Below are 25,856 nucleotides of genomic sequence, written 5' to 3'. Positions count from 1 at the left end.
GATCGGGGAAACCTGCAGTCAGCTGAGACTGAACAGAATCAACTTTTGGAGGTTTACTGATGATGTGACTGCTCATAGAAATAGCAGGATGAATTATCAAGTGAACGAGGCTATCAGCTTCAGTCAAATACTCCAAATTGGACAGCAATTTGCAGTGCAAATGGAGAAATTCAATCTTTTTCCGTGTTGAAACTAGAAACCACAAAGGAATTGAGGAGATAAGAAGAAGGGATTTCAAGGGTATGCAGTTTTTTCACCTGTCACTAGATGGAGTTAAAGGTTTGAGGTACTAACACATTGCAACTAGTGAGTGTGCATTAGTGATGAGCTCTCACAGCAGCCAGAGTGTTTTGCTTGGTCTGTATGTGTATATGAACTGCCGGTGTGTGTGAGAGAGACAGAAACATACGCTGAGTGCAGTAGAGTCCTGTCCATCCAGGGCTGCAGATACACTCTCCATCTGTAGCGCTGCACTGAGCTCCATTGTGACAGTTACATGTGTGGATGCAGTCAAGGCCCCATGAGCCCCAAGGACATGCTGCCAGAAGCACACAAAAATAAGTGCACAAAGACACATACAGTGCACAGAGTATGCAATAAAAGTCAGCACACTCTTGTACAGCAACACTATAATGCCCCATCACAGCAAGTCAACGTGTCGTTACTAGGATTCACTTCTGCACATGGGCACTTTATTCTCTCCTCTTTTTTCTCTTTTATTCAATTCATCTAGACACGTATAAGTCTATTAATATATAAATACATAATAATATGTCAAATGTTGCCACAGTGAAGACCAGACATACATTAGGATGCTGTGTGCCCTCATTAAACTTACAGATAATTGAGTGACTGTGGTAGATGCTCAAAGTAAGAAAGATAATTAATGTCAAAGCCACTCCAGTGACTGCCTTTAGGAAGGTTTTTTCTTCAGCTGTCTCTCACTGATCAACTAAAACACGTGGGGTGAATAACAACATACATTTTATTTGTTCTTTTGTGAAACTGAAGTTAATAAATGCTACGGTACAAAAACGGCTATAAACGTTTCCTCTTACGCTTAGAACAGTCTTCGCTGGTCCATCCAGGGTAACACTGACAGGAGCCATCGATGGGGTTACAAGTGCCATTATTAGTGCACAAGCAGGTCTCGGCACAGGCTTTACCAAACTTTCTGCTGGGACATACTGTGGAGACACATGCACAGACATGATGGGTTCATATTAGATTAAAAGCAATATTCTGCCAATACTATTAACACAACCTCCTTGTATTTTGGATGTATTTGGATGTAGTTCAACAGTTTGACAGCAGACAGACAACAGCAAATAGAAGATAACTGGTTCAGATATCTGTTCCTGTTGTTTTTCATAATTCATTTGCTCAGCTTCTACCCATATGCCGCGAGTATGTCAAGAATGCTGAACATTCGAATCATCTCCTGTGAGATCACAAGGACGCGAGCAAAACTGCGTGTTTTTACCAAAAGAAAGTGGAAGTCTGGTGGATTTCAGTCCTGGTTAAAATGATGACACGTGTAGTAACTGGTGGTGCAAATGCAGTGTATTACTAATTGATACTTTTAATAAAGAAGCCGGGAAAAAAGTTCCTCTGTAGATTTAGCACGGTCAGTCTCTTCATGCAGTCCAAGAAACAGTGCACGACGCTGCCCTCAGGGCTCTCCCTGACCTGATCATCAGTTGCAGTACAAACGATGATTCGTCATGGCCCTCTTATTTACATGTTTCTGTTTCTGGACACATACTTAGAAGTACGTCAGTATTCAGCTCTTCAGTATACCCATGAGTGAAGAAGACAAGTAGATTGTTCTGATACTGTAGAAATAATACAGAAAGAAAAAAATACTCAGAAAAGTTCTGAGAATTTCAAATTCTGACATCCCTGACAAAGTAGACCAGTTCCCAAACTTTGCACAGTGCTGTACAAAGCAAAGCCTGTACAACATTCTTATACAATATACACACAATATACAAGAAAAGATCCAAAGTACATATTTTATAAACACTACAACAAAAAAATATTCATTCATAATTTAAACATTCTTCATGATGGAAAAAAGACACAAAAAACTGAATAGAAACAAGAAATATTGAGGGAAGAATAAAGGGGCCAAATATACTTGGAAAATACAAGTGTGTGGTAATACTGGGAAGAGCCCAAAGGTAGATACTAAAAGGGAGAATGTGGATATGATCAATGAGAATTAAAAATCTAATTTCACACAAAAGAAAACATAGGTTATCCAAACTGGGCAACGATGACCTTCTGCTTCACTTAAATGTTCAGTACAAAATGATACTGTTAATTTCACTTTGTGCTTGTTTTTAATTTGATGGGAATTCCCATTCCAACACTTTCAAAGCGTTTTACTGCTGCTATGAGTTTGGACATGAAAAAGAACATCTCTAAAGCCCAAATGCTGGAACAAGCTTTATCCAAAACTGGTTGCTTTTGCTGACAATGGAGGTTTTGGATGCTATCAAATCCTATTTCTCAAGCTTTAAGTTTTCCATCTTCTTGATGTTGCTATCACTTGGTATTGATATCACTATCACTAGGGCCTTCTTCCTTTGTTTTTTCACCACTACAGGTTGGTCAGCCATCACCAGTTTGTGTGTATATGGAAGTCCCACAGGATCTGAGCTCAGTTATTCCCGATCACCTTTGGGGGCTTATCCCATTTTGCCCCCGAAACTTCCAGGCCATACTCGGCACCCCCATATGTGCTTATTGTGAAGAATAAACCTGTGACCACAAGGAGTATTAGGAGGTATTTCCCTAGTGGAAATGCAGAGTTGCTCTGAGGCAACAGACTGGTAGGCGTTTTGTGAGCCCCACAGCGAGGAAATCAATTGGCCTACTGTGGAAGAGGTCATGCTGTAGCAAAGACGTCACATCCCAGCGGCACCGACTTCCCACATCACGAAGACCCTCGATCAGCTCCGACCTATAGTCAGGCCGCCTTCACTTTACTTACCAGCCCCACCTCATAGTGACGTCATCTACCTACTCCATCATGTCTTCACCAATTTGGACCAGCCAGCGAGCACCGTGAGGGTCATGTTTTTTTTCCAGTGCATTCAACACTATCAGGCTGACCCTCCTAGCTCAACGACTCAAAGCGATGGATGGTGGATGCCCTTCTCGTGCCCTGGATTATAGACTGCCTGACAGGAAGGTCATAATATGTGTGTCTTCAACACTGTGTGGCTGACAAGGTTATCAGCAACACCGGGGAGCACAAGGGACGCTCCTCTCCCCTTTCCTATTCACCCTTTACATCACGGCACAGACACCTGCCATTTTCAGAAGTTTTCTGATGACTCTGCGGTAGTTGGATGAATAAGTGGAGGTGATGAAACAGACCACAGGGAATCAGTGGACATGTGGTGCAAGCAGAACCATCTGCAGCTCAATGTGACAAAGACCAATGAAATGATTGTGGTCCCCGTTTCCATCCATATAGTGGAGGACTATAAATAACTTGGAGTACACACTGACAACAAACTGGAGTGAGACAAAAACACCACTGAACTGTACAGGAAGGGCTAGCCCTGTCTCTATTTTGTGAAATGGCTGAGGGGTTTTTTAACATCTGTTGGACAACGCTCAAGATTTTCGATGAGTCTGTTATGGCAACTGTGACACGCTGCTGCATGGCTGAGGGTTCAGATATCTATTCCTGTTGTTTTTCATAATTCATTTGCTCAGCTTCTACCCATATGCCGTGAGTATGTCAAGCTACCATTAGCAAGTATATGTAATATAGTATATATATATATATATATATATATATATATATATATATATATATATATATATATATATATATATATATACCTGGGGTCTATCACACCAGGCAAGACCCCAGGTGCAGGCTGTGTAAAGATGCCCCAGAGACAATCCAGCACATAACAGCAGGGTGCAAGATGCTAGCAGGCAAGGCATACATGGAACGCCATAACCAAGTGGCCGGCATAGTGTACAGGAACATCTGTGCCGAGTATAACCTGGAAGTCCCGAGGTCAAAATGGGAGATGCCCCCAAGGGTGGTGGAGAATGACCGAGCTAAGATCCTGTGGGACTTCCAGATACAGACGGACAAAATGGTGATGGCTAACCAACCGGACATAGTGGTGGTAGACAAACAGAAGAAGACGGCCGTAGTGATCGATGTAGCGGTTCCGAATGACAGCAACATCAGGAAGAAGGAACACGAGAAGCTGGAGAAATACCAAGGGCTCAGAGAAGAGCTCGAGAGGATGTGGAGGGTGAAGGTAACGGTGGTCCCCGTGGTAATCGGAGCACTAGGTGCGGTGACTCCCAAGCTAGGCGAGTGGCTCCAGCAGATCCCGGGAATAACATCGGAGATCTCTGTCCAGAAGAGTGCAGTCCTGGGAACAGCTAAGATACTGCGCAGGACCCTCAAGCTCCCAGGCCTCTGGTAGAGGACCCGAGCTTGAAGGATAAACCGCCCGCAGGGGCGTGCTGGGTGTTTTTTTTTTTTTTATATACTACTATGACTACTATGGATCAAAGCATACAAAGAGCATATGATTAAGACCAGGAGAGTTCAGAGAGCATAACTTTCAGGAGAGGGACTGCTCACTATTTCCCTGTTGATCATCTATGAAATGAGCACACAATTAATTTTAATTATCTATGCTGTGGCTCTCTGGTGATGCCATTCTGTCCTTCTTTACAATAACTTGGTCCAGGGTGAAATGCCTGAGTGACTTCTTGAGGGATTATTCTGAAACTACAAAATGTACACATATTCATATTCCACACAAGAGTAATCCCCTGACAATATCCACCGAGTGCATTTTGTGAGGAACACGTGTAATTTCAAATGCATTGCCTTGTTACTTTTTATGTCAATGTCTGAGCAAGTAGTGATGATGTAGCAGTCAATAATATACTGAAATGTTACCAAAACTCTGTCCAGTGTTTTGAAATATTACATCAGACAATTCACATGCATTAGTCTATACAAGCTCAATTAAAAGGATTAAAGAACCTCTGCATCACTCTAGAAAGCTATTGTTTTTAATGACTCCTTTGGCTCTAACAAGGGAGCCCTGGTATCTGTGCATTGTATGTCATGTACTTTGTGCAGCAGCTGGAGGAGCAGCATACACTGTACACCTGGATATCAGTATAAAGACAACAAAGATGACTTTACGGTCATGAAGCGGCCAAATATTGTGTATTGCATTTCCACTTGGATATGATCCAGATTGGAAGTTCGCGGATGACACCACAGTGGTTGGACTCATCTCAAGGGGGGAGGAGTCGGACTACAGAGATGAGGTCAACAGACTGACTGAGTGGTGTTCAGTTAACAACCTCCAACTGAACACCACGAAAACTAAAGAACTTATCTTGGACTTCAGGAAGGGCAGAGCAGACCCGGCCCCACTTTACATTCACGGGAGCTGTGTGGAGAGGGTACGCTCCATGAGGTTTCTGGGCGTGCAGATATCTGATGACCTCTCCTGGACTGCAAATACTACAGCGGTGGTTAAAAAGGCCCAGCAGCGTCTCCACTTTCTGAGAGTGCTCAGGAGGAACAACCTGGAGGAGAGGCTGCTGGTGACATTTTACAGAGCCACCATAGAGAGCATCCTAACGTACGGCATAACAACATGGTATGCAGGGTGCTCAGCTGCAGACAGGAAAGTACTGCAGAGGGTCATCAACACAGCCCAGAAGATCACTGGCTGCTCTCTGCCCAGCCTGGAGGTCACTGCAAACTCTCGGTACCTCAGCAGAGCTGGCAATATCATCAAGGACCACTCTCACCCCAGCAACCAACTGTTTGAACTATTACCGTCAGGCCGACGGTACAGGTCACATAAAACCAGGACAAACAGATTCAGGGATAGCTTCTTTCCCAGAGCTATCACCGTAGTAAATAAGCACAAAAACAATTGAACCTATTCCATACCGTCACTGTCATTATATTATGCTGCTATTCATACTGTCATCATATTAATGCTGCTATCCTGTATATATTGTACATACTATTGTTTGAGTACTTACGATTGTTTTTTTTGTACTTTTTATATTTTACATTTATATTTATTATTGAAACTTGCACCAAGGGAGTGGCACTCCAATTTCGTTGTACTCTGTACAATGACAATAAAGGCTATTCTATTCTATTCTATTCTATTCTATCCAAGAAAGACAGCTGAGAGACAAAGCTGATGACGAAAATCAAACAATCCCTGCTGATGAATAAATAAAAATAACAAGTCCTGCTGATGTTGACCTCTAGCTGCCAAGTTCAGCCAAATTCAGCATGATGAACCTTGTTTGGGGGGATAAAACTGCGTTCTGTTTTTGCCTACTGTTAGCTTTATTGTGTATACATATAGTATACAGACATAAGCTACCATTAGCAAGTATATGTAAGACAGCATAGACATACTACAAATTTCTATTTGTAACTGTTGAGGCCTTTACAGACTAAACAGAGGCTCAAAGATGTAGCACACCTCTGCACACCTCCCTCAGCTTGTTCCTCATCTGTGGGTGAATAACTGTTGCTATAATTCTGGACCAGGCCGTCTCACTTCTTCTCAGTAGTAAAGATTATTGTGGGAGACAAGGCGGTGGCAATAATAAGGTAGAAAATGAACAAAGGTTGTTAGAGTTTCTATTTATTGTTGTAAAGAAAGGGAGAGGTTTTTCATCCTATTCTCCACCTGCATGCGTTAAGCAAGCGTCTGCAGTCTTACAAGTTTAAGATGCTAACACTTTTGAATGGAGTTGACTAAAGATACTGGGTTACAACAACTGATCTAAAACTACACTGACTTACTTTCTTGGTACAAGGGTCACCAAAGCAGGCATGTCCACATCTTTCATTTGGTACAGTTTCTTTTCTGATGCAACCAAGGGGGATTTATGCCAGTGGCTGGACTCAAACTGGCCCCCTTTCATTTGCCAAGAAACCTGCTTACTTTTATGTGGCTGTATACTTAGACCACAGCCAATTTGTAAGGTCTGCACTCAAAGTTGTAACCTACAGATACCAGGTTCTGCCTTTTGGGTTGTCTGTCACTTCTCAAACCCTCACCAAATGTTTTGAGGCAGCGTTAGTTCCCCTCAAAGACAGCGGTATTCCTGTCATTTGGATCAAGCTAGTGCAGGATGCTACAGAGAGAAAGCGGCAATGCAACTGTTGTTGGATCTGTCACACAATCTGGATTTCTCAGTGACCTTTCAGTAAAGCTTGCTACCCTGACTCAGTAGTTGTTAGAAATGTGGGCTCGAAATACGCTCACCTTTCAGCCACGTACATTTGCCAGGACACCGAGTGCCATGTTTCATGTCAGCCTCGCTTATTTTCAGTTGGGATGCTGATTGGGCTCCCAAAGGATTTTAGCTTTTTAATTTCTTTGCTGTTTTTCTTGCTGCTCAATCTTTTAAGCATAAGAATGTTTCAGTGCTGGACTGTCTCACACAGTGGCCAGCAGAATGGCTAATGTAGGACAGGGCATAACTAAGGCTGTCCTCATGTTTAATGATGATGAATATTTCAAAGCACACTCCTCCACTGCCTCTATTTAAAACTCGACTTAGCAACAGACCTTGAACCAACTGGGTTCACAGGAGGATGAACACCTATTCAACCTACTGAGAAACTAAGCCAGACTAAGATATTGATGTAAAGGAGGAGGCAACAAAAAGATTATTGAGATAAAATGGTTGAATACTTTGCACTAAAAGGGACTAAGAATGAGTTCACTTGGTAGATTTTCCACTGAAACGCCAACAGTCAAGGGCTTTGCTTTTGAATGCAGAGCTTGCATTCTGACCTAAAGCTAATGAGGGATGTCAGTATTTTACAAAAACGGCTGCGTTAATAATGTCAGGAGGCTGACTGCAGTGATTATATTGGACGCCAGCTCTGTTCTGGTGCTGTGCCTACGTAACCATTAAAACACTATGAAAACACTAAGAATACAGGTTTGGACAGCTTTCTTAATACATTTAATTCATTTTAAAAGCATATTTTATATTTACTCATGCTATCTTTGTCTAGAATAAAAATTGGTTTGATGATCGGAAACATGGAAGTGTGATGAATCTCCAAAAAATTTGAAATTAGCAAGGAGGTAAATACTTTTTGACAGCACTATGAACAGATAGATGAAGTTGCTAACCTCAAGAAATCCTCCCAGTGGCTAGAAAAGACTTATTTAAAAGACACTACAGATCCAGTGATCACGGTAGCACAAGAACAGCACCACATCCATAGGGGCAGAAGTCTACCACAGCTGACCTCTATCTTGGAGAACAACCACTACACACTGTCCATGTCAGTTTTGATAAGCTAGCAAAGTTTCATTTGTTTTCACCTTCCAGACTGTACTTAGTTTGTAATTGAAGTATAAACAGGGCACCAACTCTGAGAAAAAAAGACTATGGAACCCAATGACAGGTTCATCCATCCATCTTCTTCTGCTTATCTGAGGACGGGTCGCGGGAGCAGCAGCCTAAGCAGCTTGTCCGGGGGAACACCATGCTTTCCCAGGCCAGCCAAGAGATATAATCTCTCCAGCGTTTCCTAGGTCTGCCCCGGGGCCTCCTCCCAGTGGAAGGTGCCCGGAACACCTCACCCAGGAGGCATCCTTGTCAGATGCCCGAACCACCTCAACTGGTTCCTTTTGATGTGGAGGAGCAGCGGCTCTACTCTGAGCCCTCCCGGATGGCTGAACTGAACTGAAGGGAGAGGCCAGCCACCCTTCGGAGGAAGCCCATTTCTGCTGAACCCATCCCTGACCCGGAGTGGGCTCTCCACCCTTTTCTGGCCCAATGAAAGGTGCTATATGCACTGATGTGGACACTAAGTCAACATCAGTGCAATATCATCAGCAGAAGACAGCTACGATCAAAGCTGGAGATTCAAAGGCAACAGCACAGTGAAAACAATAGTGAGAATAATGGACAAACATTCTCTATACACACACACACACACAACTATATATATATATATATACACATATATAAATATATATATCGTATCAGGGGGCGTTGGGGCTTAAGAGGTTAATAGCATTGTTTCTTCCTCCCCTCAGCAAGTATTGCTAGTCTATCTATCTCAACTTCCTGTTAAGCACACTGCTTTTTGCTGTTTTCCCTCAGAAGCTCAAAATCTAGCGCTTTTCAGTCTGTGTCTAATCTATATCATTTCAGTCTATACCAAGCATAGAACAGCAGTTCCTTCATTACACATAAATGACTATTGTATAGAAAATATTGCATGTTAGTCTATTGCACACTGAAATGTGGATTGCATATAGAAATATATATCATACTGGATACATTTGATTTTGTGTGTATTTTACTGATTTTGTTTTTCGCCATCAGTCTGACTGTGGTGGGAAAGAAGCTGTTGTGGAAGCGTGTTGTGTGTGTGACAGACTGTCCACTCTGCTGCATCTCTGGCTGTATCCTGATTGTTTTGGTGCAAAGAGGGTGTGACCTGAAGCAACACATCATCAGAGACCTGACTATCTCTGATGATGTGTTGTTCTCTTTTCTTACAGCGCTCTGTGTCCACTGATGGAAGATCCGTTCATATAATCCTCTCTGCAGGCTTTATGACTCTCTGGAGAGTTTGTGGCTGTAGTGAGACTCAAAGTAGCCACCAACCAAGAACCCCCAGCTACCTGACAGAGTTTCATTAGTGGAAATGCTCTACGCACCATCCCCACTGGCAGTATCACTGAAATCTTAAGTACTTGGGTATTCCACAGGCCAGTGGGAATGATTCAAAAATACATGAAGTTCCACATTTCATGATGAAAAAAAGAGCATCTGTAAATACATCAGAAAGACGGCCCTCAGAGATTGCCTCAGACAGCTGAAGACAAATGGTGATGCTGAACAGGAAGAGGAATTCATGGACATGGACAACCAAGTCCCTGCATGGGATTACAATCAACAGATAGATGAAGTTGCTAAGATCAAGAAATCTGTCATGGTTTGTGTCTCTGTGTCTGAGGAGCGTGTGGGATGCCCCGGTGGCCACCCTCAGGCTGGGCCATCACCTTCACACCTGCATCCCACTCCAGGAGGACTATTTAACTCTGCACAGACGGCTGCTCCACGCCAGTCCGTTAGTCACCCCTCAGTGGTAACTTGGCTCCCCGCAGAGTGTGTATCCAAGTGTTGCTTGAACTGTGTTAATTCTATCTCCATGTGCTCAGGTTACTGTCTGGTGTTTCGTACCTGCCACCTGCCTGCTTGGATCTCTGAGTGCACCACCTCAGAGTCCCACGGTCCGGCTCTGGCCAGATTGCTATAGCCCTGTCTTGTTGTGCCTCTCCCTTCCCCTGTACACGGACCTTTTCCCCTTTGTGTTGCAGCCTCCCAATGAGGGCTTCCCTGTGTGCTTTGTCCTCCTGGTTTTCTTCAGTTCGGCGATTTCGCCTCCCTTGGTTGTTCCGGGTCACCTTTTTTTAAATAAATAAAACCTGTACTTGCTCACTCTGAAGTGTATTGAGTTTGCTTTTGGGTCCCGCTTGTGTGCGCGACCTGCGGTTAATGACACTTATTTGTAATTATGAAGTGTTTCTACTTCTGTACTTCTGAATTACTTTTCAATGGAATCAGACAAACTGACCTTCATTGCAGAGGGAGCCAAAAAATCCAGCGAGACATTTGCAGTGGCCGGTGATGTGGTGGCATGCCCCATCGCTGTGGACACACTGAGGACACATCTGACTGCAACGATGGCCATAGAAGCCAGGAGAACATGCTGTGGAGGAAAAATCCACATTATGGCTCATCATGTGCACTCTGTGATGCTGTGTGTACTGGGAATAGCGTTCTAGCCATTCCCTCGTCCCATGGGTCAGCCTGTTAGCTGTATTAGTTTTGATTTGTTTTTCCTTCCCACACAGGAAGGACTCATAAGTCTTCCTCTGGCCTTTAATTTGCTTTAATTGACGTAACTCTAATTACTCTAACTGGCAAGGCAACCCTCTTCCCTCATGCTACAGGATTTTCCTCATTATGATAATTGTGTAAATTGTGAATCAAGAGAGCTTAAATGTATTACTCTGATGCCAAAAGAAGCAGAAGAAACGGTCATACAAACACACTCCATGTACTCACTCTATGAGCATCATCAGACTTGGGCTCGATTTCAAGCAGATGCAACATGAATGAGTTGCAGTTATTTTCTTAAACAAAATAAATGAACTTTAAGCTTCAGTTTCACTGGGCCATTACCATGGGAATTTAGACTCTTAATTTCAGAACACCAGCATCACCCATTAAATAAACCACCGTGTACAGGTTAATATGCAGGGTGACACACAGATCCCTAATGCTAAAGTCAGTAAAAATGGCGATATCCTTGTGGTTATTTTCACCCTGACTGAAAACAAGCCTCAAAATTGATTTCTGTAAAACTCTGATGTTTTCTCCTCCTCTGAATCTTTACAGAAGAGGTGGAAGTGCCAACATAACCCACAGCATCCCTCTGGCCAGCCACGAGGACTGTTTCTGTTTTCGTAAGACAAATGCTGCGATCATTAAATTTGCTAATTAGTTCTGAAACAAATTTTACACAGACTTTATTTCAAAGACCTGCGAAGAAGTTACAAACTGGAATAACAAAGATTATCCAGTAGAAACAGTGCACCAGGTGGCAGCTATCACTTTATTCTAGTGCCGTTAATCTCGCTAAAATGACGTTAACGGCATAACCGCATTAACGCGGTAAATCTCCGTTAGCAAGTTAGCGCCCCGTGCGTGGGACTGCACGGCGTCAACGCGTTAGCAAGGTTCACTCGTTAGCACGTTAGCGCTGTCCAGCCCCATGCACGGGGCAATCTGGGCTAACGTGCTAACAGAGATTTACCGCGTTAATGCAGTTATGTGGTTAACGTCATTTTAACGAGATTAACGCTGACAGCAGTATTTTATTCATTTCTCCTTTTTTACTAATTGTATAGGAGTCTTGTTAATAGTACTATTTGTAGTTTCTATTTAAAGCAAAATGTCAGGACTGCAGCTGTGGTCGAGTGAGTACAGTACACGACTGCAGAAACGTGGGTGTGAAAAATAATCCCTTACTTCTTCTGCAGTTGGTGCCCCGGTAGCCTGGAGCGCACACACAGGTGCCGTCCTCTGGAGAACAGGAGCCCCCGTTCTCGCAGGTGCAGCTGTAGGAGCAGTTGGGTCCCCAGCGACCCTCCTCGCACACACTGTCACAATGGACACCTGCACAAAATACACACAAACACACACAATGTAGGCTATAGTAAAGCAAACAGCTTTATTCTGCCGAGCGCTGAGCTATGAGCTCTTAAATAAAGTCAAACTGGTATTCCTAACACAGAGGTTCACATGTCACTTAAAGGTGAAAAGTGAGACGGCAGGGTGATAAAAAAAAAAAAAAAAATCAGCAGAGATGAGTAGAGTTCTCACAGGAACTCAGCTAGCAGTTAACATAATGCTGTACTAGCAAACTGTGGGCTGTAGTAAGTAAACCTGGTCACCTTCACTTAATTGATGTCTTCCAATTGGCCCCCGATTGTGATATTTGTGATATCTGTTGATCGATGTAATGTTTAGACACTTATTAAGCATTGGAAATGTCAATAAACTGTTATTTAGTTCATTATATTATAATCAGGCTGTCTGCAGGTTTTTGTGTTGTGTGTGTTAGTCTAAAACAAAAAGATGGTAAACTGGTGTGCATGTAAAGGTGATAACTGGCATTGTGTTCAACAAAACCAAACATGCTTTTAATTATTTTGCTGTCTAAATATTCATTTGTGTGTGCACATGTATGAATAAATGTCAGTTTATATGAATAAACACATAAAATCTCACAAATACTACCCAAGACTTTTCCCTGTCTAATTCTTTGGTAAAGTGTCTCCGTCTTTCATCAGTCTTGCATGTGTGTGTGCGTGTGTCCTGAGGGGCAGCAGTCTGTCTGCACAAAAACTGGTCTGCACAATAGTTCAGAGCCCGTACGGCTCACAGGGGACAGTCTGACGGAATAGAAACAGAGAGTATGTGTAAATACAGTACACGTCTCACTTCAGCCTGCAGCTCATTAGAAACTTTCTTTGACATTTAACATTTCTTTCAGACATTATGATGCAATTAATAACATTCTAACATCTAAACTTAACTTAAAAAGTAAAGAAATGTTTGTTTGGTCGATTATTTCTTTGTTGTAACAATCCTTCTTTTCAATAGATCGTAGAGTGCTGCTGGAAAGTCAGTTTATTTCCCTTTACATCCCTAAGATCTCTTTAAATAGTAGAGTTGTGTATGTGAATTGCACCCCTGAAAAAACTGCCACCGAATCTTCTCAGCCAATGCCCAACAGCTTATTCTGTTATTGACTCTTGATTTTGAGCTGGTACTGCAGGTGCTGGCTGTCAGGTTCCTGATTGGCCCAGATTAACAGCACCTTTGAGCGCGGACTCAGCTTCAATGGTGAGCTGGTGTCTGCTTCAAACATGTCCTGTTTATAATTATATCTATGTACCTCTATCCTTCAACAATGCATTCATATGTAGTGGAATGGACAAATAAAATAAAGGATATTTTCTTCAATCTTTCATTTTTATAGTATGACTGCTTATGTTTATATATACCAAATTTTCCAGTGCTTGAGCCTACAATAATAATAAATCTTATCGTATGTTATCTTAAAATCACCCATTAGAATTATTTTTTCCGAACACTAAATCAGTCACAAAAATCAAATCAAAACTCCAAGTGCCAGCTGGACAACAGATAACAATAAACTGCTTTTTCAGTTATCTGTTGTCCATCGATGGTTAATTCAATCAGTTCCAGTTCAGTTCAATTTTATTTTATTTATATAGCACCAAATCACAATATTGTTATGTAGAGACAGTAATACAGAAAAACCCCAACAATCACACGACCTCCTATGAGTACGCACTTGACAGTGGGAAGGAAAAACTCCCTTTTAACAGGAAAAAACCAGCAGAACCAGTCTCAGGGAGGGGCGGCCATCTGCCGTGACTGGTTGGGGTTGACGGGGAAGGAGACAGGACAAAAGACATGCTGTGCTTCATAAGTTGAAGATTGCTGCTGCTGCTCGTCCATCCTGTCTTGAGAATTCTGACAGGACGACTTGGGTGTGTTGATTCCTTTAAACTGACGTATTCATCCCGCTGTAACCAGGTTTCCTTCAGTCAGAATAAACTGATGTGTTGATCAGTTATTAAATCCTTTACTAACAGGGACCTTATGTGTACTGATCCACATTTAAGTGCTTTATCTTTGGTGCAGTTGAGGATGCTATATTGTTATTTAATTTCATTTGGAATTGTTTTTTTGTGAACAGACATAGTTTCTGCAGGGATGCAGCTCTGGATCATAACAGGAGGAAGGACGCTGCAGAGATGGTGTATAAGACTCTGCTTCCTGGTCCCAACTCTGGATAAATTTGGTCAGACTGCTCCATCTAAAGGGGGATGGGTACCATCTCTCCTAACAAGACCACGTTTTCCCCAGAAAGTTGTTCAGTTTACACTTTACTCTCTGCAGACTTTTTAAATTTGATCTCACTGAGTCAGAGTGTAAATAATCACAGGAGAATCTTTGGGGTCTTTAATTGATATGTACTGTATTATCTTTCAGCTTCACAGACTCTCACAAGTCTAATTGTCATTCATAGTTATTACCTGAACTGTAATTACACAGGCTTACTAATTTCAGTCTAACGCAGATATCTGGTGTTTCTTTGTTTCTTCAAACTTCATGTAGTCGTTAACTCTAAACTTTGATCTATCTATTCATCAATATGTTGAAGTTTCCCTCAATGTCAATTCATTATCAGTTTTCCCTCTGGCAGTGAATTAAAATGTCCTCTCCATATTCATCACCTCTCATATTGATCCTCTCTCACCACAAGTTTACTAATTGACAATTAGTGGATGAAACAAGGAGAGGTACAACTCGAACATGACAATTAATAAAGTAAACAAGGGCACGGTGAAGTGTAATATCACTGCTGAGGAGAATGTTTGTGTAAAAAGGCTCTGTTGAAAGGTGCCTTATCCGTGGGAACATTTGTAAAGTTGAATTATTGAAAACAGCTCAAACTCATCCAAGCTTGAACGTCCCTAGTTTTATAATTATAGGTTTGAATCTGCTGTGTGTTTGTCATATCGATTTGTAGTCTGAATTCATACCTTATTGTTGTCTGCACCCTTCTCCTCTGTCTTCTATTCCCCATCCATGTTTTATTTTATTCTCCTCTACTGAATGTGTGTTGAGGTATTTTCCATAATCTCTCCGTCCATGGTGTGGGACGGAGAGATTTCGCAGGTCTTTCCTCCCCACTGCTGTCAGACTCCATAATAAAGACTTTAACTGATCAAGCACACACATCCATACATATGCAATAATACTAAGTGCAATAATCCTTTCTGTCATCGTTGTATTTTTACTCAGTTGTATATAGTATTTGTATTTGTATTCTATTTTTATCTTATTGTATATAGTATTTTATTTTATTCTATTCTGTACAGTTGTGTACTGTATTTATTCTTATTGTATTCTAATTTTTGCCTCATAACTTTTGCACTGTCCACTTCCTGCTGTGACAAAACAAATTTCCCACGTGTGGGACTAATAAAGGTTATCTTATCTTATCTTATCTTATAACTGCTCCAGCTGCCCTCATTTCAGAGGGTCTAGATATGGCCCATGATCCCATGTCCCCTGAAGAGGCCAAAGGTCAAACTAAAGTGCATTTTTTAAGCTCTTCTGGAGTGTTTTTGATGAAGATTCATCAGTTTCATTGGATAGTTTTCAACGAAGTTGTTCTTCTCTGAGACCATGTGACTATAGAGGTACATCTAAAATAATTTTTAAACCCACTCTCAGTATATTTATTACTTTGTTGTGCACCTTCGATTTGATCTTCCAAGGGCTGGTTTTAGAGAGACACGAGACGCACGACAGCTTAAATAAAACTAATACAGTGGTCGGATTTCAGGTAAATTCATCAGTGGTACAAAGTCACTATGTTGACTTAAACACCATTAAATGTACCAAAAAATGTAATTATTCAGTGCCATCAGCCAGCAAGTGTCATTGATTGCTACCATGGAAACACTAATGCCAGGGGAATGTATCATGGATATGGCATAGGTCTTACACAATAAGCTGCAAAATGAAGAAGAAGCTTCTGAAGAAGCTTCTCGGATGAGAGGTGAAACGTCTTCAAGCAACTTAAAGAAGTCCAGACGCTTTTCTTTGCAAGCTCCTTAGACTACGATGACCTGGATGACTGAGTAGCTTCACAGACACCTGCCTGTGAAAGTGTCACACGTGGTTTATAAAGCACTTTGAGTGCTCGAGTAAAGTAACAATTTCATATAGTTCATATTCATATTGCACCAAATCACAACAACAGTCACCTCAAAGTGCTTAATGCTTCTATGTGAAGACTACAATAGTACAGCTAAACCCCAACAATCAGACGACCCCCTTTGAGCAACTTTGGTGAGACTGGGAAGGAAAAACTCCCTTTTAACAGGCAGAAACCTCCAGCACAACCAGGCTGACATAAGCTTTGTCCAAAAGGAACGTTTTAAGTCTACTCTGAAAAGTAGAGCTGGTGTCAGTCCCCCAAATCCAAGCTGGGAACTGGTTCCACAGAAGAGGAATCTGAAAGCTGAAAGCCTCCCAATTTACTTTTTAATATCCTAAAGAACAGAAGAAAGACAGCAATCTGAGAGCGGAGTGCTCTATTGGGGTGATATGGGCGGTATGGAAAGATGGGCTCTGATTACTCAATATTATTTGCTATATAAGAACCAGTCCGTTTGCCATTTACATAATGTTTCAGCACAAGATATATGTTACATTACTGTGCTCAACATTAGGCCCTGTCCCACTTTGTCCCACTTTTTCAAAGATCATGTTTCAATCCTTCTGTTCACTCTTTAGCTGAAAAAAGTAAAGGAAAAGACAAATGTGATTTTTTTGTGATATGTGTATATTCAATGTTGGGTCAGTGAACTATACGTTATAGAATAGAATTCTATAGAATAGAAAAGTGCTATATAAGAACCACTCCAAATGCAATGCAAGTGGTGTAAAGCACCCAGCTACTGGACTCTAGAGCAGTGGAGATGTGTTAGAGCGGTTTCTGCAAGGCAGAATTTTTCATCCGGGTCTAGTCTGACCTCACAAATGTTTAATAGAATAGCCAAAAATTCCCATGAATACAGGAAAACTTTGCCACAAGACTGGAAGCTGTTATAGTGAAAAAGGGTGTCATTAAAGTTACTTAATACTTTTAATAATATAGCGTAGAAGGGTTATTATTGTTATGAATATTCAGTGAATGTAAAATTGGGAAAATGCTTTGAATGGCATTTTGTCAACAGACTGAAGCAGGCGTGCTGGTATGAATAAATATTCTACTGTACCACCAATATGCAACCAAAAATGCACAAATTATATCACAGTTGCCAAATGCTTGACTTTGAGGTCAAGGCCACTAAAATGTGAACTTGTCTTGCTGATATTTCTGTGGTATCAATCTGAACATCATAGGTGTTCTTTCTAATGTTACTGGATTCACAGCATTTTCAAATGTTGGCTCAAACTGCAGCTCCATAACTCACCCGTCCAACCTGCAAGACAGCGGCAGAAACCCGTAACTGGATCACAGCCATCGGAGTTAACGCAGTCACATTTCTCTCTGCAATCCAAGCCGTACGATCCATCCTAACAGCACCAAGACAAACATCAGAGAAAACACATTTTTTCTTTTATTAAGTAACTTAACGAAACATTAAAGAAGCAAAGTAGAATGCTATGAATGAATGCTATGAGCACTCACAGGACAAGGTACGTCACAGTATTCATCCGTCCAGCCTGGGGAGCAAGCACAGGTTCCACTGACGGGGTTGCAAGCTGCCCCATTGGCACACTGACACGTCTGATTGCAGCTCAGTCCCCAGGTTCCACTGGAGCAAGGGATGGAGCAGTCGACACCCTGCCAACCTGCTCAGACGACAGATCATTTTAGTTTGTAATGGAACTTTACTCTGCAATTAAGTATTATAAGTTTTATATTTCCGTATGTTTGACCTTGTGATTTTGATTTATTTTATGACTTTTCTTCTAACTTGGTGTAATTGTAGTTTATAAGAATGTGGATCCTATTTTCTCTACATTATCCATCTTTGCTGTATTTGTTATAATGACTAAATACGTGTCAATACCTATTTTATAGCTGCAACAGTGTCCAAGAGGCACGAGCCGACAGACAGACATATTTACAGTTTAAACAGATTATCAAAAGTAGTTTATTTGGAGCTAAAAAAAAAGTCCCTTTCCCCATCTTTGATAAGTGTTTCCAACAAACAGTTTGAGTAATCGTTTTTCTGTTTAACTTCATTTCCTCTTCCAAGTAAGTCTGTCTGGTTGTTGTTTGAGTTTTTCCTGCAGTGACAAAAGTCATAGAAATAAGCCAAGCTGCAGGACACAGGAGTTCATCGTTACTAAGGGCTGTACATTGAATTATCAGAGCGTATGTTAAACATATATCCTGATAATTCAACTGTTCAGTTCAGTAATATTTTGGATTATTGTTTAAATGACTTTTAAAAATGTATTTATCTTTTTAAAGGCTTTGCTTAACTTGAATGTAAGTAATAAGAAATGTTTCTAATTTGTCATTCCCTTCCATCCTTCACCATTTCCTGGGCTTTTCCCACTAAAAACACTGAGCATATTAAAGTACATCAAAGTAAATTAAGTCATGGGTGACTAAAGAGAGAGAGTACGCGGGTTTCACAGGGTTCGTTCTTGTTCTAACCAAAGCTCTCAGGCCCTGGTCCTGTTTTCTGCTTCTTCAGATGTCTCTCTATTTTAATTACCTGTGGTCCCAACCACATTCAGAGGTGTATAAATATTTAAACATGCTGATATTGAGAGATATTAAGCAAGCAGAAAAAAAGACCAGGTAAGGACTGGAGATTGTTACAGTTGATGTCTTCACATTTTTAGAGATGTGAAATTGAATGAATGGTGAAATTGGAGAAAATTTGGGGTTTCTGGTTTTCAAATGCAGGATCAAACAAAAACAGGGCTAGGAGATCAAGGCTGGAACTTTTTAATATCAAATAGTTTGAAATTTTCTCAATTTTCTTTAAGCGTTTAGAAAAGTCCGAAAGTGTAGAAAAGATCTGTCAAAAAAAGCTGCAAATAATTTCACTGAGTTACTGTGAAATATAACAAAGAAAAAGCAGCAAATTCCCAAATTTGTTTAGTGATCTTGTGGAATTAGCTAAAAACTTTTGTATGTGTACTAGAAGCACAACTTGAATAAAGCAAGAGTTTGGAAACATTATGTCAAGGCCATGTAACCTAACTTTTTTAAAGGTTTTTATCACACTTGACCTCTTGAAATAAAAACAAGCATTTTTATCTCCTGGTGATCACTGAAATTCAAGTTATACACCCTTCCCCACTCACTTCAGATAGGCCTGGTTTTCTTCAGATTCAAATAAATGCAACACCATCAACATTTAATTAATTTCAATAGTCAACAGAATATGTAGTACTTAAAATAGCAGTTTTTCAAGCTCTCGTCAACGATATGCTCTGCAGCTTCTCCACAGGAACATCCACATGTACATTTTTAGATTAGAAAGAAGTACCAGAGGCTCTGCTGAAAATGTTAGACATTCAGGGAAACACTACAAGTTACAGTGAAGACTGTGACTCCTTACAAAAACAATTTTGATAGTTGTTCCTCTTGTCCAATTCTAAAACATAATAATGAAGGAAATTTCAACACTCTGTCTTTAAGAACGTGCTTGTAAAGCACTACCTTCTCTGCAGATGCAGGAACCATCAATGTGTGAGCAGGAGATCTCGTTTTGGCAGGAGCACGATGAGGAGCAGTTGATCCCGTACAGGCCTGCAAGACAGCTGATAGAGCAGTCGTCACCCTGGTCACACAAAAGGAGACAGGAAGGAACTGAAAAATAATGGTAAAGGTAAGATAAAAGGCCTGGAGTTGATTTGAGGTGAAGTGCTTGCATTTGGAAGATTTTGCTGTGAATGGACAACAGGTGGTCAAATCAGCTCTCCGTGAAGGTGAAACAACCAATGCTTAAGCTCACAAAGACAGAAAAAACCCATCGGAGAAGTTGCTACTATATTAGGGTTGGACTCAGCAATGCAAAAAGACCTGGACGTCCACAGGAAGACAGCTTTCCAGGATGATCGCAGAATTCTTTCTATTGCAAAGAGAAACCTCTTCACAACAGCCAACCAAGTGAACAGCTCTCTCCAGGAGGTAGACGTATCGATATCCAAGTCTATCATAAAGAGAAGACCGCATGAAAGTAAATACAGGGTGTTCACTGCAAGGTGCAAGCCACTCATCAGCCTCAAGAATAGACTGGCTAGACTTTGCTAAAAAAAACACCCAAAAAAGCCAGCACAGATCTGGACAAACATTCTTTGGACAGATGAAACCAAGATCAACCTCTACAAGAATGATGGCAAGACAAAAGTATGAAGAAGGTGTGGAACAGCTCAGGATCCAAAGCACACCACATCATCGGTAAAACGCGGCGTCGGCAGTGTGACGGCTTGGGCATGCATGGCTGCCAGTGACACTGGGACACTCGTGTTTACTGATGATGTCACTCAGGACAGAAACAGACGAATGAACTCTGAGGTGACTGTCTGCTCAAATCCAGCTAAATGCAGTCAGATTGATTAGGCAGTGTTTCATAATACAGATGGACAATAAGCCACAACATATGGCCAAAGCAACCCAGGAGTTTATTGATGCAAACAACCTGATCTTAACCCAACTGAGCTGCATTTCACTTGCTGAAGATTAAACTTTGCACAGAAAGACCCACAAACAAACAGCAACTGAAGGCCTGTGAGAGCATTAAAAAGGAGGAAACCCTGGGTGTTGATTTAGCTCACTGCGATGAGCAGGTGACCATATGCCGCATGGCTGAGACCAGCCGGCCCACATTCGATTCCAACCTTTTGCTGTATATCTTCCCCCATCTCTCGCCCTCCGCTTCCCTGTCACTCTTCACTGTACCCTGTCAAATAAAGCTGTAAAAAGGCCAAACGAAAAGGAGGAACCCAGCATTTGGTGATGTCCATGAGTTCAAGACTTCCGGTTGTCATTGCCTGCAAAGGCTTTTCAACCAATTATGTAGTAATAAACATTTTATGCTCAGTTATTTAATTTGACCAATTATTTTTGTTTAAAAATCCCTTCCTTTTTATGCAATCTTTTCTTTCAACTCACTGAATTAAAACTGAGTCTAGTCTGCACTTCAACTGCATCAGAATTGTTTCATTTAAAATTGAACCCCCTGTCTGGGGCTCTCCTCAGCTCTTTCCAGGAGGGTGGCGTGGCTGCCCCTCCGATGGTCCTCCTTGGGCTCTCACGCTCCTGGGGGCCACCAGATGTCTCCTCCATGCCTGCTTCATGCAGGCACATTACAAGGAGAATCCTTTTGAATACAAGTGCGCTCACGCACACAGGTGCTCACAGGCTTTCTTGCCTCCCACCTCAAAGCACATTCTGCGCTGTCAGTCTTGTGTGCTGCAAAATAAAATTCAATATTTAGTATTTACTGTTAGTTACACTTATCTAGGTTATTGCTGCAGTGCTGTTTTTATTGTGTTGCTCTCCTTTTACTTGTTTTCTTTTTTTGTATCAACAGGTAAACAGCGGATTTGTTTTTTAGTGTCTTCTCTCACTGTCCCTCTTCCCCTCTGTCTGTCTGTCTGTCTGTCTTTCTTTCTTTCTTTCTTTCTTTCTTTCTTTCTTTCTTTCTTTCTTTCTCTGCCCCCAGGCATGTCTGTCCTATTTGTGACTTAAAATAAAATAAATTTAATAAATAAATAATAATAACAAAGGTCAATCAAGTGGACCAATATGGCAAAGCCATAATGATCTACTTAGTAAAATAAATCCATCTTTCTTGGCCTTCAGACAATAACTCTGATTGCTAAAGAACTGAAGAGGACAGGGGGGAAAATCATTGTGGTGATGTACAGAACCAAAATCTCTGTCCAAATATTTATGGACCCAACTGTATATGTGTGTTATGTGTTACATGTTAATGTACATGTATAAATATTTTTAATGTTGGAGAGTTCTGTATGTGTATGCAGCTGTCTAGAGGCAACCTTTTCAGAAAAATCTGAAACCTTCTAATTATAAATTAAAATCAAAGACCACTCCCAGTTCCCTCCAACAGTCCGTGTCAAGTTCTGCTCTCTTATTTTAAAATAGCTGTATCATTGTGGCTGCAATGTGTGAGCCTTGAAACATTTTGGATAAAGAGTCAGAATAGAAAAGGTTTGGCATCGGTTTAAAGTTCTGAGGCAATGACATACTCACTGACATGAGCTTCCCCTGGCATTCCATATGAATCAATATTCAGGCTTAAATGAGTCACAAGTAGGGATGGGTATCTGTGGTGGGGCGTGGTCTGCGGTGCCGTGCAGGGAGGGCGGACGCACCTGCACGGCATCCTTAATCACGCCCAGGGGTTTGGGTGTGTTGTGGTGTGACGTGAATTAAATAAAGATGGCTCTGAACGTTGCTCCATGGTCCCGCCGTGCCTTATTCACGCCACAGTATCGAAACCCGGTTCTTGTTGAGAACCGGTTCCCACTGTCGATTCCAGTCGCCCCGAATGACGTCACCACGTTGTGGAGCGTCATTTACCTGGCAGGAAACACGGCGCCTAAGTGGCTCAAACGCTCAAAGATTTGGTTATACTTTACGAGAACGGATGACAACAGGGCAACTTGCAATACTTGAATAGTGGATATTTCATCTAAGGGAGGAAACACTACGAATATGCAAAAGCATTTGCTCACAAAACAACGCAATGACCTTAAATGAATGTCGTGTTTTTAATTCTGGACTTGTGAATCTCAACCCAGCAGCAGCGGTAACGTTTGCACGTGCTCTCCCGTTAATGCGGCAGGTAAATAATCAACAACAGTGCATATTATGTTAGCGCTATCTACCTTATTACAAACCTGCCATTACTGTGCATTTAGTGACCATGATGAGACAGAGTCTGGCTCAGATGCTGGCAGGTTTCGCTGCAGTCTGCCGGTAGCGTCTCCTTTCAGGCCAGGATAGACGAATGTCACCGAGCAGTGACTCAGTTTGTGGTCAAAGGTTTGCACCCGTTTGCCACAGCAGATGATTTCCAGTAAGTGAATGTGTTTAATTGTAGGCAGGGACATTACTGGATATTCTTGTGTAATTGCTACAGAATAATTTATGTTATACTTTGTTATTGCTACAGAAGAATATTTATTTTATTATTTTACATTTACATTTTTTTTCCTGGGGACCCTGTGACACCCCATTGAAGAGCCGTAGGCTGGATCTCTTAAGATCTCACTGTTCTGCTCTCTGGCAGCAGCACCATGCTCTCCCCCTCTCTCCCATGCACTTTAGAGCAACACGCAGCAACACTACACATGAGCGGGAGGAGGGAGGTATGGGGTCTTCACACACCCCCGTTCTCTGCTAGCCATCGGGGCGGGGGGGCTGGGAGGAGATGTTGGCTGTCCGATTGGCCTCCCTGCTGCTGCGGAGCCTGGGACGGTCTGCTTGCCTCCACCCCGGGGGGAAGGGTAACATCTCTTGGGTGTGGGTTCTGTTTCCCCCTCTGGGGGCGAGGGTACCTGGACCCGGGGTATAGAGTATGTTTGGGGAGTGTGATTGTGTGTACATGTCCATTTATGTCAATCCCTACGTTGGGTGAGTGCTGAGTGTTTGTATATGTGTGCATGAGGGTGGGAATGCATGTTTGTGTCTGTGTGTGCCTGTTTGTCTGTGTCTATATGTCAGGTCGGGTCTTAGACTCCACCTCTCTGGGAACTCCCAGGCCCTCCAAGGCCTATCTCCCCTCACCACACTCCCTGCAGGTGACTCCCTGCACACCTCTGGATGTCTGGGGCCTGGATCTCCTCCATGCCTGCTTCATGCCCTGGGGGACGGGACTATGGCTCTCTACATCCTCTAGCAGACCATTACATGTGGAAACCATTTGAATACAAGCGCGCTGATCCACACAGGTGTTCACTGTTCATGGACTTAAATAACACCTTTCTTGGCTGCTACTTCAAAGCACATTGTGCGCTGTCTGTCCTGCGTGCTGCACAACAACATTGAATATTGAGTATTTACTGCTGTTTACACTTAGCTAGACAACAAAGACAAAGATAACAAAGACTCCTGACTCTCAACTTGCCTCATCTACTGATTCACATAAGCATAAATGCTTTGTATGTAACATTTACTGATGAACACATGAGAGAGTAGCTAGACTGCAGACTAATCAATAAAGGACATGTCGTAGTGGCGAGACAGACAGCTTGGCATTAGCAGGATATCTAACCTTATCCTGTGCTGATAGCATGCTGGGAGAGCAAGCTTCACACATCTGAAATCTCAGGCACCTTGACACATTGATTGGGACCTCCAACATATAAACTTTGCCAATTAAAATTGTATGCTTCAAACCTGCTGCCTTTAAATTGCTATTAATCTAATATTCACAAAGCTATCCAAAAGACAGGAGGACAAAGAGCTCTTATTAAATTTGAAACACTTGAAAAATAAATAAAATTGAACATCAATGTGTTCAGTAAGGAAAATCAACTGAATTTCCCAGGACTGTAAAGTCACCTCTTGTATAATAATTATGTACAGATTGGTGGATTAATGATCATTTGCTTGGCAACTTTGATTTAAATTTTTGTTCTAAAAGCCAGTTATTTTCAGTTTTTAAATCAAAGATAACAAAACAAAAATAATGTGTTTTTTACTTCATAACCCAAACACTAGCTGTGCAGCCTTGGAGGAAAGCAAAGAAATTTAACAACTCTACGTAGTCCCCTAAAATAAACAAATACCATCACTGTCACTATAGGAATGGAGAGACTGAGTATCAAACTGCTGCTTCTGTACTTGGTTAGCAGATCATCAACGACTGTGATTGCCTCTACACTACTAACAATTACAGGAACACTTGGAAAACGCATCAGATCTCAATAGGGGAAAATTGTGCCGGATATCTATACAGATATGGACTGAGTAATGTGTTAGCAACAAAAGTATGAGGCACTGTTTGATATTAAAATCATGAACCTAAATTCACAGACACCCTGAAAATTAAAGTGAAACATTTAATTGCAGCAACTCCAAATTAGTGCGTTTTATTTTGTATGGCATACAGATACTTGTAATGATGCCTGACAATGTTGGAACAACATGTGGTGTTGAGGAGAATCCCCTATGTTTCTGTTCACCCAACAACATCAGGTCTTCTATTGGATTTAAGTCAGGTGAGTATGGGGGTCAGTCAGTAGTATCAATTTCTTCATCCTCTCATATCATTGCCACATGAAGCCTGGGATTGTTGTGCAGCAGGAGGAACCCGATGATGTTAAAGGGTTCTGCTGACCCTTTCACTTCTCTCATATGTGATCAGGGTGAGCCTGACCACACCTACGAGAGGTCATTTGTCGGGTTCTGGTCGTGCTCATCCTGTTCCTCCTTGCACAAAAGAGCAGATATTGGTCCTCCTCATAGATTAAGTGTTGCAGAGTGTAGCATTGTGGAAAAGAGTTGAGAGAATCCTCCACTAAACATTTTGGTTGGCATTACTTTTCATTTTTTTACTAATTGCATGCTTTGGTGTTTTTGTGTCTTGTGTGGGCCACACCCATGTGGGAGTGGAGATTCTACTCTAGTCCAACAGCCAGCT

At 41.7% G+C, this 25,856-nt stretch overlaps 1 protein-coding gene across 1 annotated transcript in view; it reads right to left on the bottom strand.

Moving 5' to 3' along the window:
• Positions 1-25,856, bottom strand: part of LOC146640228 (multiple epidermal growth factor-like domains protein 10) — a 189,068-nt gene that overhangs the window by 22,718 nt on the left and 140,494 nt on the right. Inside the window, exons 10-16 of the mRNA XM_085350434.1 lie at positions 19,901-20,021; positions 17,903-18,066; positions 17,685-17,787; positions 12,124-12,270; positions 10,664-10,798; positions 1,059-1,187; positions 410-538 (exon numbers count right to left, since the gene is read on the bottom strand). Coding sequence (XP_085206560.1) covers positions 410-538; positions 1,059-1,187; positions 10,664-10,798; positions 12,124-12,270; positions 17,685-17,787; positions 17,903-18,066; positions 19,901-20,021 — 928 coding nt within the window. The remainder of the gene's footprint in view (positions 1-409; positions 539-1,058; positions 1,188-10,663; positions 10,799-12,123; positions 12,271-17,684; positions 17,788-17,902; positions 18,067-19,900; positions 20,022-25,856) is intronic.

The sequence above is a fragment of the Diplotaxodon limnothrissa genome, linkage group LG1, assembly GCF_057381915.1.
Source record: "Diplotaxodon limnothrissa isolate DT_005_m linkage group LG1, D_limnothrissa_male_GT1.1, whole genome shotgun sequence".
Lineage (NCBI taxonomy): Eukaryota > Metazoa > Chordata > Actinopteri > Cichliformes > Cichlidae > Diplotaxodon > Diplotaxodon limnothrissa.
The sequence above is the reverse complement of the archived record's forward strand: the minus strand, read 5'-3'. Positions and strand labels throughout refer to the sequence as shown.